Source organism: Carya illinoinensis, chromosome 11 (assembly GCF_018687715.1).
Source record: "Carya illinoinensis cultivar Pawnee chromosome 11, C.illinoinensisPawnee_v1, whole genome shotgun sequence".
NCBI lineage: Eukaryota > Viridiplantae > Streptophyta > Magnoliopsida > Fagales > Juglandaceae > Carya > Carya illinoinensis.
Window position 1 is genome coordinate 1660975 of NC_056762.1, and position 13931 is coordinate 1674905.

General features: G+C 35.9%; 1 protein-coding gene and 1 pseudogene across 1 annotated transcript; one reads left to right on the forward strand and one right to left on the reverse strand.

Annotated features, from left to right (window-relative positions):
- Window positions 1-3198: 3198 nt before the first annotated feature.
- LOC122281301 lies at window positions 3199-4237 on the reverse strand. Its single transcript, XM_043092679.1, has 2 exons — window positions 3800-4237; window positions 3199-3651 (listed from the first exon to the last, which is right to left on the reverse strand). The coding sequence occupies exons 1-2, from the start codon at window positions 4235-4237 to the stop codon at window positions 3199-3201; spliced, it is 891 nt and encodes a 296-aa protein (XP_042948613.1).
- A 4179-nt stretch (window positions 4238-8416) lies between these two features.
- Window positions 8417-13537, forward strand: LOC122281302 (annotated as a pseudogene).
- Window positions 13538-13931: the final 394 nt, after the last annotated feature.

The following is a 13931-nucleotide window of genomic DNA, read 5'->3' on the forward strand; positions in this document are numbered from 1 at the left end:
GTGGAGGGAGGAGTGCCCTAAAAGAATTCTCTTCTCAATTATTGGATCGAGCTAAGAAACAACCGCTTGAAAAGTGAGTTCTAGTGTCTCTAGAATTTATGCACGCAGAAGCCACAAAGTATATCTCCGTATCATACCTCAGCCTGCTAATTAATGAAAGTAACATGTGATGTGTATATAATAAACAGAAACATATGCATCATGTATCAAGGCAGCGTTACAGGTACAGCATGCGAGGCTGGTTTCCTTCATTTTAGCAACTATCACATGCAATAAGAACTCAAAACGAAAAAACAAAAAGCATGATTGTAATTTGCTGGTATATGTGCATGCACCTTAATCCAACATGAAACTGATCATATCAACTTGTCATTAAGATCGGCATCAAACCAGCAGAGTGTTGATCATGATCGGGAGCACCAATATTATAACTTGGTACCAGCAATTAAGCAACGAACTCATGTCAACAACATAATATATCAAGCAGTTTGGGCAACAAAAAAAATCTAGATGTACAGAATCATACGGAGAAACGTATTAGTCATGGGCATCATTCCATCCTGAAAAGACAATAGCTGGCATGGTAGTCAAACCAGAGAGCAGCAAGCCTGCAATATTGGATTGTTTCTTGACGAATGAAATGTATATTCTCCAATGCAATGCAAAAGCCTAGCTGGGACTGCTCTTAGCTATTGTTAAGAATATAATACAGGAATTAAATTTATTTATTTTTATCTGTTTAAATTTTTAAAATAAGTGATGATTTCATATGGTATTAAAATAAAAGTTCTGAATTTGAATATAAACTCTATACTCTATCCCGTTTAAATAAAATATTCTATATATTAAACCCACTCATTGAAAATGAGTTTGACCTATATATATAAAGAGAGAGTATTATCAATATAATATAAATAATTAAATCTACTTAATATTTTAATGAATTTAAATTTTTAAAATAAATAATAATTTTATATTACTATATATGGTATGGTACTATTTCTTTCTTCCTTGTAGTACCAATAGTACCATATCTACCAACTAGCTAGTACCATTTCTTTACAGTAAAATAGTACCATTTCTTTATAGCTTGTAGACCAATAGTTTACGAGCTAGCTAGCTAGCTAGGCTATTGTCTTTCATGGAAGAGCGAGAGCGGGTTTGTGATATAAAGAATGGGTGTAATTAGAGGGGTAAAAGTTTTGGATAAAAATTTTACAATTTGAGACCATATTTTTTTAATTTTTGCAATATTGACATCTGAAATTTCACAAACTCGCAATTAGCTAGGTACCTCTGTCAGTTTCTGTTAGAAAATAACGGGATAATTGTCACGTAGTGTGTATATATATATATATATGTATATATGATATGTTTGACTTGACTGCTTTTTTTTTTTTTTTTTTTTAATATTGGGGATTGGGGAGGGGGATCGAACCCAAGACCTCTCTTATGAAGGCTGGGTCTCATACCATCTGAACCACAGGCTCTTAACGACTTGACTGTCTTCTGATATCACGCTAAAAGTCAATAAAAAAATTAACAGGGCTACTTAATTGCAAACTTTTAAAAATTTAGGCATTAATATTGAAAAAGTTAAAATTTGTGGTGTCGATTTATAAAAATGTAGAAACTTAAGTAATGATTTTATAACTAACTCAAAACATTTATAAATATTTTATGTGTAGTTATTTTTACGTATTTTTTATCCACAACTATTAATATAATTGACTGTATTATTTTTTTAATATAAAATAATTTATTTAATCAATTATATTAATAAATTATATAAAAAATACGTAAAAATAACTATATATATCCGAAATCAAATATGACAATATGTAAACGAATCAATTAATACAATTGGCGAAAAAAGATCATTAACTGTAGGTGCCAAGAGTTCAAGTCATTGAATGTTCCCTTTAATTAAAATAATTATGAGATGTCGTTCTCTTGAAAATGATCTAATTTTTGAATGGGTCCATGTATCTTCAGAGATTTACGGTTTACTAGCCGTTTATGTCCACCAATCACTGCAAAAACAATTAATAAAGTTTAGTCCTGACAACACACCTAACCTTTTTTTCTTCCTCGGAAAACATGAACTTCATTGATAAAACAGGTCAATAGCACAGAGTTCAAATATAAACAATTATACTACTAAGAGTATTGGCATTGGCTTCATTAAAGCCATCTTTAAAATTTGATGAAAAGTACAAATTTTTCATAAATCTAAAATCTTCCTATCCATAATCTCACATTGGATTAGCCATTGGATTCATCAAAATAATAATATAATATTATTATTTTAATAATAATATAATTTTTTTTTTTTCATATTTTACAATTAAACTAACTATATATACATTAATAATTTGATCTCAAATTACTCCACCATGTGAATAAACTACACAAATATGTTAATATATCCCAAAATTGGTGCAATGCAATGCAAAAGAAGTGAGTAAAAAAATATCCTGTTTTGGTTGCAGTATAATGTACTACTGCTGGTCATGGATATTTAACGAAGTGTAGTTTATTTATGTATTAGTGCAATACTCTAGTAATTTGATCTCAAAATATCCATGTGAATAAACTACACAAATAAGACCTGCTTCCTGAAAGCTAGAATGGAGACAATCAACATCGCCCAAATATCCAAATAGAATTGTATAAATAAAATCTGCTAGAGTTCATTCAGAAAGACACATCCTGAGATTTTTCATTGAAATTCAGCCTCAAGTCATCAATGACACCACATAACAATGACACTAATTCACAATGAATAAATGACACAATAAACAACTATGCTTCAGATTTTCCCATCCATAAACAGATCCAAATACACAGTTTCTCAATACAAATAGCTTCTAACCACAATTCACTTCCAAAATATCCCAAGTATTTCCAAAGTATTCCCAGACAAGTTTAAGAATACAACCTCAAAATATTTCCAAAGTATTTCCACAAACAGATCCAGCAAATACAAGTTGATTCATAAAAACCAGCTTCCAAACCAAGTCCAAAAACTAAACTAACTTCCAAACCAAGTCCAAAAACTAAACTAGCATTCAGAAATTCCATTTGTATTTCCATTCAAAAAAATAGAAAGTCATCCATTCATAGTGGCTGCCCAGCCACATGCTTCATTATGAAGTCTTGTGGCTAAGCAGCCACTAGAAGCTGGAAATGCATAAGTCATTCGGATATACCATCTGAATCACTCATTGACTCTTCCCAAATTTTTTTCTGAACTTTACGAAAGTAGGCTTGCTGCATGTCATTCATACCAGAAAGATCCTTGCCCATCATCTCAGCATCAAACTTTCTTTTATCAAGATCCAGTTGTGCACCTCTATCACGATCAACCTTCGTCTGCCATTCTCTTCTCTCCGCCATGAACAATCGTCTATCCTCGGTCATTGCTCCTAATGCCGTGTTGAACTCAGCATCAGATGATTCTTGAGCCTTTCGCTTCCTCAAGTTTTCCTTTTCAGCCTTTTTTCCAGCAGGCCTTTCAACATGCTCCTCCACAACATCGCCCAAAACTTCACTTGACTGCTCATTGGAAGGACGTTTATCATGTGGCTTTCTCCTCGTATTCAGCGTATTCAAATGTTGATGCCATTTGGGTTGGTGTCTCAAAAGATTCTAAGAATGGTCCATTGTGAAATTCCCTCGTTCCATCTCTTTGTACAATATTTTTGCCTTTTCAATCTGAAAAAAGTTTTAAAGAATAGTGTCAAATAATAAATCTTTGAATAAGTAGACCATATTATTAAAGGAAAAGTGTACATACCTTATCTTGTTCGGTTGCACCACTCGGGTGCAATGACTCTACTTGAGCTAGATATGCACAAAACTTATTTGTGCATTTCTGAATCATGGACCAACGATTGATCAATGATCCAACCGAACGGTTCATAGTTTGTGGTTTTTTATATTCGTAATAAAATTCAGAAATCCTCTCCCACATTTGAGTGGATTTCTGATCAGTTCCTCGAATGGCATCAATACTAATGTTGAGCCAACCAGAGACAAGTACATTATCCTCCTCAACAGTGAAAGAAGCTCCTCTTTGAACTTTTTTTGTTGGAGGCCTCTTTTCACCGTGAAGGGGGGTTGAAGCGACCACAACATTAGAATGCTGTGAGAATGTTGGAGTGGTAATAGGACATTCTCCTCCACTTTGTAAGAGAGTGGTGAAGAATGGGTCCTCATCCAACAGATTGTCCATCCTAGGAGAATTACAATTATTATTAAGTTGTCAGACAATGCAGCACATACAACGCAACACAATAAACAAGACAGTACATTTCAAGCTTTTAACATCAGCATATATAGCAGTATATGACTCTACTTGACACGAAAAAATCTGCTAGTAAGACACACAAACAGTAAGAAAAAACAGAACACTTTTGAGAATTTAAGTCTGAAAATCTGAACTTAAATCTGCTACTAAGACACAAAAACAGTACCACCTCATAGAGGAAATTTTTAACTAATAAAAACAGAACAGTACCACCTCGCTTGTACTTTTTGACTCATAAAAACAGAACACCTCATTGAAATTCTACTTAAACCAGAAATTCTACATAAATAGCAATAGTTGAAGTACATTTCAACTATAACATTTTTATTTTTTAAAGTCTAAAACAGGTTTACCATTTATTTGCATGAATAGCAATCTCATACCAGAAAGAATCAATACTAAATGTTATAAGCACACATGAGTTGGTTTTAAGATGTTATGGATCCAGAAAATACAATACCAGAATCTGTGTGCTTGCTAGAGCCAAAAGCAAGATTGAGTGCACCTTAGAAAATTACAAAATTAATAAAACCAAAGTCAGTCATATGCATTGGAAGCCACCAAAGTTAAGTGCAGTAAGATAAATATGATATTTTTATGTACTTGGTATATTGGAACTCTAAAAATGCTTAATGCTTTACATATGTAGCAGAGAGGAAATAAATAGAGAGGAAATAAATACTTAATGTGTTGGTATAATGAAATTAGTACTAGGCTGTGAGATGGTTAAAATGCTTTACATATGTAGCAGCCCTTCTACTTGCAATCTTTGAATAAGAAAAGGCAATATTGTTAATTATTGTTAATAGCCAATATTGTTACCAGATTAATAGCCAAAAGGCATCAATACCTTGAGAGAAAATTAACTGGACCATCAATACATATTTCTTAATATAGCCACATTCCATTTAAAATATTGCTCCTGAAATTGCTCCAGAAAATAACCTTTCCAACATTCAGATTATGTACAAACATAAACACAAATGTTATTGAAGTAGCTACAACAGGATATCTTATACCATAGAACACTCAGCCCATAAGATCCCAAACTATTTTTCTCCTTCAAAATATTTCTTTAACTAATTTAGCAAATGGAATCACAAAAAAAAAAAAAAAAATAACCAACAACAACAACAATTATGGGGCTGAGCAGGGTGAAAAAGTATGGGGCATTATTGATTTGTGATTGATTGTTTCATGGAGTTGAACTTGATTGTAAACTCCTGTTGTTTCTTTAGAAAGTAAATGATTGTTGATTGCTTCGTATTGTTAATCATAGAGAAAGTTTGATGTTTGCAAAGCCACTTCACAGTTTGCTCAATCAAATAAACTGGGTCTGATAAGCATCAAATATACCAACAATAGATATACAAATCAGAAACAAGTGACAAAATCAACCAAAAAAACCTAGGGTCCCAAATCATCAAATATACCAACAATAAATCCATAAAATTAGAAACAAGTCAGAGAATTAACCAAAATAAACTAGAGATACAAATCATCAAATATGCCAACAATAAATTCATACAAATAAAAAACAAGTCAGAAAATCAACCTTAAAAAACTAGGGATGCAAATCATCAAATCGACCACAACAATAAATTCATACAAATCAAAAACAAGTTAGAAAATCAACAAAAAAAAAACTAGGTATTTTTATCATCATCAATATATACCAGTTGAGGACAGATTAACGAAGGACTAGGGTTGTAGGAGATTTGGAGAGGAGACGAACCTGAAGGAGAAAACTGTCGCGCCAAGTGCTGAAGGAGTCACTCTGCTTCAACGTGAAGAAAAGGAGAAGAGGAAGAATCGGTAAGAGCACTATCGTTTACAGAGAGAAATAGAGAAAGGGGGAGAGCAAAAAACAGGGGAGGAAAAAGAGAAGAACAGTGCGTGCACCTGATTTGAGGAGAGAAACCATGGATTTTGTTCCGATTTTGCGTGAAGGAGAAGAAGCCACAGGCTTCTGTGCTCGATCGATGGAACGAGAGAAAGAGAGAAAGGGGTGCTCGATCGATGGAACGAGAGAAAGAGAGAAAGGGGGGAAGAAATACGCGGGGAGGGAAAGGAGAGAGAAACGAAATAAAATAAATCGGTTGTTCATTAAAACGACAATAAAATATAGAGATGAATGTCAAACAGTAGTCTTTCATATTTGAAGGAAAAAGATCAAACACTGTAGCTCAAAACTTGAAATAAAACTTTTACCGAATCCAATGCAGCTGATTTTCATCTTCGTTAGCTAAATTTTAAAGATGCATTGGCTTCTGATGAAGCCAATGCCAGTGCTCTAAACAACTTAAAAAGGGGGTCTTTGTCATTATGAAAATCTAAAAGGATATTGAGGTATAGGTATAAGGGGTATGCTTTCAATAACATTATTGGGTGCTGTCTGTTACGCAATCTCATGCACTTATCAATTTAGAAATCGATGTATTTTGATAATTTTCTAGGAATCACAGTTATTCAACATAAGCTTAGTGTCTCTGATGGTACCTTCTACAATCCAATCTTGGATGTTGGAAGACGCTCTCAATGCTGAAATTATTCTTTACGAATCCCCTTCAAGCCTTATTTTCTTCAGATTCTTGTTTTGCGCTTCTTGCACCCCTATGAAAGCTGCCTTGCTTCGCCAAGATGCGGGTTGCAACTAGTTGAGTGAGAGGCTATAATGAAAACTACCTCTTTATTGTACCTTCTAGCAATTGCCATTGAGGTACTTCACTTCTCTGACTAACACATCAAAATTTATAGAAATATGGTCTATGATTGGAGGAACCTGGCCATTACCTATTTGTTGCCTTTTCCATTCCCATACCCTGCTGTGATCTTTGAAAGATTTTTTTGACTTGCTCAATAAATTGAGGGATAGTTATCCTTTTTGAATCATGGATCACCTGATTCCTTTAGAACCAAAGGTTATCATAGCTATCACAACAAACAGTTAAAACTTGCTGATATCATCATTATCAATTTGAAGAAAACTATCAGGATTTAAAATACTCAATATCCAAGAATTAATATCAGTGGAGGTGATAATACACCTAACCTACTCTTGTTCTTAACCCAAAAGAAAAAGAAGAAATGATAGGCAATTAATTGACTAATCATCATGAATACGCGTATATATGCAATTGAACTAGCTAGCTAATATCTTTGAAGGTTTGACCATATTGAATTGATTTAGAGAAATATTTTAATTACAAAGAAATATTCTCACAAAAGTAAATTCATAAGCTATCGTTGCATGATGTGGTAGTTTATTAGATTATAAAAATATTTTTATTATAAAATAGATCTAATTAACGTTGTATCATATGGAGTCATATAAGTTCAAATAATTAATGCATTTGCTTCATCATGATAATCAAGTGCATGCATACAAACGATATTCCTAGTTAGCTAAGATTGACAAGATTATCAGTTCATAAGATTGATAAAAGCTAATTAGATCTATATATGTGGCTCATGATTGGGTGATATATAGCCACATCATGTGCTCACATGACTTAATAATTTCAATTTTCTTTGATAATATATATGCAAAATTCTACTAATTAGTATCCCTACGCTACACACTTGATGAGAAAAAGAAATTAAAAAAAAAAAAAAAAGGAATTCTTCTTGTCAGGAAGTGTTTGGTCTAAAACTGCAGTAGAACAAGTCGATATATATTCCTAGATTCCTTGCCAAATACAAACCAACCAATTTGGACGGTTATTTCTATATACGGACAAAAATGCAGGCATGTCAACTCTTTTTGCTGTCATCCGTAGTTGCAACATGCTAAACATGAATATTACTAGGACGCTCTTATTCTATATAATATTGCATGGCTCATGTCATTAGATCATTAGATTCCTTAACGATCCAACCTAGCTCTTGAGAATATTTTTTATCTTTAGTGGCCGGCAGACATGGCCGGGAACTTTGGTAACTACAAACAGACTTGGAGGGCACTTAAAAATATCCAAAATTTTTAATATTTTTTCCCTGAATTTTTCTTTATTTTTTATTTTTTTATGATTTTTCATAAAATATTGACCGCATGATAGTCTTGTGGAAAAGAGAAAAAAAGGGCTATAAATTAAAGAACTTTGATCTTCAAGCTGCTTATTCACGTACTTCCTCCATTCGCTCAATCGTATCGGAGTTCCATTAATTTTGAAAGCCACCAATTAAAGATGGAAGGGGTGAAGGTTAATGTAAAAGTCAGAGAGATCATCAAACCATCCTCACTAGCATCCCAGGGCCTCAAAATCTTCAAACTCTCCCTCCTAGACCAGATTGCCCCTCCATTGTACGTTCCATGGATTTTTTACTATGCAATACCCAGCAGTACTGGGAAAGAATCGAATGCCATCGAAACTCAGGAACGAATTAGTCACCTAAAGCAATCCTTATCCCAGGCTTTAACTAGAATCTCTCCTCTTGCCGGAAGGGTCAAAGACAACCTTTTTATTGAATATAACGATGAGGGTGCAGATTTTTCAGAAGCCGAAGTAAATTGCCCACTGTCGGAAATTCTCAGGTGACCGGAAGTTGGTGATCTAGATCAACTCCTTCCTCGTGACTATCGGTGTAGTAATCCATCCATGGAATTAATGCAATTGGCCGTTCAAGTCAATATCTTTAGCTGTGAGGGAATGGCCATTGGTATCTGCGCAGTGCACAAGCTTGTTGATGGGGCCACATTGTCTTTTTTTGTCACCATGTGGGGTGCCATTAATGCCAGTGGTGGTTCTGCCGGAGATTCTTTCACTCCATTTTTTCCGGGGTCACAACTCTTCCCACCAAGAGATTTATCAGTGCCAAGGTTTGAAATTCCAAAAGCCAAGTGCATTACAAAGAGATTTCTGTTCCCGGCCTCAAAGATTGCTGCACTAAAGGAAAGAGTACTTCTTGCTAGCAAAACTGATACAATTTTCAGTCCAACCCCAATTGAAGTGGTGTCTGCTCTAATATGGAGATATATGATGGAAGTGTCTAGAGAAAGATCGGGGTGCTTAAGTCCGTCGATTATGACACATGCTGTGAATTTGCGTCCGAGAAATGATCCAGTACCCCTGCCAGAATCTGCTTCTGGGAATCTTTCCTGGCTGGCAATTGCACCGGCAACGGAAAAGAGCCTCATAGAGCTCCAGGACTTGGTGAAACAAATCAGAAATGCAATAAAGACAATAGACAAGGATTACGCGAGGGAGATGCAAGGTGAAAATGGATTTTCATTGATGAGTGAGTGTCTTAAACAAGTTGGAGAGCTAGTACCCGAGAATGTGGAAGTATTCAGGTTTATAAGTTGGGCAAAGTTACGGCTACATGAAGCAGATTTTGGGTGGGGAAAGCCTATTTGGGTGAGTACAGCTGGATCGGCGTTCAAGAATACTATAGTATATAAAGGATAATTCCTTAAATCAAGCTGAAGATTTCAACAGCAGCAAATCTGTCAATAATCAAGCATGTAATAGCTAGGAAACAATAAAGAAAGTTGACTCTGTTTTAGAGCTTGTAACCGTTAGAAGATACGGTCTTATTTTTACCCTACTTTCCTAGAATAGATTTGGAAAGTCTTGTATATATGTGATACTGATTTGTGTATTATTTGTAAGGCAATATAATTGTTTCCTTCATAACAGACAGACTGTGCACATTCAAACTCTATCATGGTATCAGTAGAGCCCCACTCCACCGAGAATTCGATCCCCAACTCCTCCTCCTCCTCCTCCTCCTCCCATCACAAATCCGCAATCCTCCATAGATGGTCCACTCATTGCTCTAAACATTGCAACCCAAATCAATGAAAAACTCACTCCATCCACCTTTCCTCAGTGGCGTGCACATTTTGAAGCCCTACTTATTGGCTACAATCTCATCGACTATGTCACTGGCGACAAACCATGTCCCTCCCCAAATGATTCCTCTGTTTCCTCTCTTCAAAAATCACACTGGGTCTGGCAAGACAAGCTAATCCTCAGCGCTATCCTAGCATCCACCACACCCACCATAACCCCATTTATCTCCGCTGCTACGACATCTCAAGCTGCATGGTGCAAATTAAACACCATGTATGCAAGTCGGTCCCGTAGCCGTGCCATGCAACTAAAAGAGGAACTTACCTTGATCAAGAAAGATAATCGGTCGATTCAAGACTATATGCACACTGTCAAGGCTCTTGCCAATAAGATTGCACTCATTGATCACTCCATTTCGGAGGATGATCTTACACTCTACATTCTGAATGGATTGGGACTAGGGGTGTTCAAGCGGATCAGGATCCGGATATCCGGCCATAACCGGATCCGGATCCGGATTCTAAAAACCGGGCGGTTATCCGCCCGGATTAATCCGGATTTCAATCCGGGCGGAAAACCGGATTCTATCCGGATTATAACCGGATATCCGGTTTTTTCTCAATTTTTGCCTTAAATCCGGATATCCGGATTATAACCGGGTTTAATCCGGTTTTCTTCTATTTTGTTTTAAAGACTTTAAAACTTAAACAAATATATATGGCACTTTAAAAAAAAAAAAAATTCTTATACCTTGTTTCAATTGTCCAGATTTGTTTTAAAAAATAATTTAAACACTTTTTAAAAGTTTTTTTTAAAAAAAGTAAATTAAAGAACAAAATAAATAAAAATGCAAAATAGATAATATTGTTGTTTACATCTCAATGCAAAACATAAATTTACAAAGAACAAAATAAATAATAATTCATCACAACTAATTAAACTAATACAATGCTGTTACTATTTCAAAAAAAAAAAAATACAATGCTACTAGTCTTCTCATCTTGAAAGTTGAATCTGGCATTGAGAAAGCTGCACAAGGGACATTGACCAGCACAGGGGGCATACCAGCAACCTGATTAAAGGAAACATAGCCGTTAAACTGCTGATGCAAGATTGTGTGCTGCATGGCTATGTAAACCTGGGATAATGGTTAGTGGTGGAGACCCACAGGGCCAACCTGAACTTAGCTGAGAATAGTATTCATGCTAGATGTACAGAAGAAGCAAACTATTCCCAATCCAAGAAATCTCATAACATCTTTTCATTGCTAGCAGCAAGTGTACTACAAATACGTCTAATTCTTACACTTAGCTGAAAATAATGAAGTTGGTTAAGACTTTTTATTATTTAGTCCCCAAAACAGAATCGAGAATGAAGCAAAATTACATAGAGCCAAACAAACGAAAGCTGGAGAAAAGAAGAGGTGGCCAGGGTACTTGTAATTCTTCCACAACAAGCTGGGGTTGATGACATTCTTTACGCCGGGAAGAACCCCCACAAAAACACCATGACACTCACTCTGAAAGAACAAAAACAGAAAATGCAAAGCACAAAAAACCTAATAATCAATCACCCAGTTAGGGTAATAATTCCACCTTGATTAATTAATTATTTTTCACGCAGAAAGCGAACTAGAATATGAAGTCAGAAAGCTACAACACTCACCGTATAGCTTGAAGTTGTTCATCAGGGGGATACACTACATAAGAACGCTTCACACCAAAAATAATCAACAATAATACAGGCCATTGACAATATATCAAGAATACCCAACTAACAGATTGTCTAGTTGGTTGATGTCCTCGAAAAACTAGAAGCAAGCAGATCTCCAATTCAGGGGGCCATTAAATATTTTCGTGGTGTTTTTTAGGAAGGAACAAAGCTACAGAGATGGGGAGTTCAAGTTGAGAGAGATGAATATACTGTATCCTGTTAAAGAAACCCAAAAGCAGATCTATAAACCCAAAAGGCAGATCTATAAAACCAAAAAGTAAATCTACAAGCAAAGAAACTCAGATCTACAAACACAAACTTAGATATACAAACACAGACATTCAGATCTACAAACACAAAACCTTAGATTTAAAAATACAGAAACTCGGGTTTACAAAACAGAAACTTAGATCTAGTTAAAGTGAGCAACAACCAATGAAAGATGAAAGTGATATCCAAACACCAAAAGTCAGATCTAGTCAAAGTGGGCAACGAGAGATGAAAGTGATATACAAACTCTGTCAGATCTAGGTGACCATAATCATGACTTTGTCTCTTTGCCAAAACAACAAAAACAGCCAAACAAATCAGAACCAGCCAAACAATTTATGGTAATATCAGTTCCAGCAAAAACTACGAACAAGAAAGAGCTTTGCCAAAAAAAATCAAATACAAACCCAAATAGATGCAAAAGTCAAACAAAAACCCAGAAAAAAAATCTAACTAAACCGAGAGAGAGGCAGAGACAGAGAGACCAAAAGCATGAAAAAGGAAATCCAACCAAACCGAGAAAAAAAATCTAATACAAACCCAGAAAAAAAAAATCTAACCAAACCGACAGAGAAACAGAGAGAGAGAGATTAACATACTGTGGCTTCGAGAGAGTTGAGAGACAGCGATGAGAGACGGCACAGATGAGAGACGACATGGCTAGGGTTGAGAGACGTGCCGGCTAGGGTTGAGAGAAGACTGAAGTCTGAAGTGAGAGTTTTGCATTCCGTTTGATAGAGTTGAGGGGAAAGGAAATCAGAGCCTCAAACGGTGTCGTTTTTAGCAAAATAATGAAACCAAACGGGTTATAAATCCGGTTACGGATTACCGGATTATAAAACCGGATCCGTAACCGGATCCGGATTTTATAAAACCGCCCGGGTGTAATCCGGGCGGAAAACCGCCCGGATTCACCAGGATCCGGATTTCCGGACCGGACCGGAAAAAAATCCGGTCCGGATGCACACCCCTAATTGGGACCAGATTTTCAAGAAATCGCTGCACCTATCCGTGCAAGGGAACGTCCACTGTCTTTTGAGGAGCTTCATGATTTGCTTGTGAGTCATGAAACCTACCTGCGTCGTTTTGAGGCTAGCACGCAGCAGCTCATTGCTACAACAAATTTCTCCCATCGCAGGTCTTTTTCCAATCCTTCGGCTGGACGTAATGGCTCCAGAGGTTTTACCAAGTCAAGCAAAGAGGGCAATTCTAAACCTGATGGTACTTCGGCCCCAACCCAGTGTTCGAGAAAACAGTCGGGGATGATCATGATCATGGAATTGAAGCATGGGTGAGCATGGGTGAGCATGGATGAACAAGACATGTCCATTTTTGAGCATAACCAAGACCTCTGCTCATTTATTTCCCTTCATTGATTAGAATCATGTGTAATTTCTAATGTTTCCTTGGCAATTTAAGTTATGAGGTGCATGCAGCTAGAAACTAATTACATATGTAAATTATAATTAGTCTGGTACCGCTTTCTTCTTTTTTAGGAAGTACAAACGTTCATGTCGGGTCCAACTTCAAAGTTGGATGATGGGGAGAAATCATGAGAGCTAGCTAATCTTTTAAGGGAATGCATATATAGATAGTAGATGCCTGCCCTGCATGCACGCCCCATCTATCTGCATGCACGGCTAGCATTCGTGGGGGCCGCAATATTAATGTGCATCATGCATCATGTACAACTAGAGACTTGATCATTTGTAGGCAATCCATGCAGATTAATCGTGCCTGCCTAGCTAGCTTGTGATGACAAAAGATGCCTTCATTAATGGCTGTGACTAATTTGATCTAAATATAATAATGATAAATAGAAAGATATATATGTATAGTTT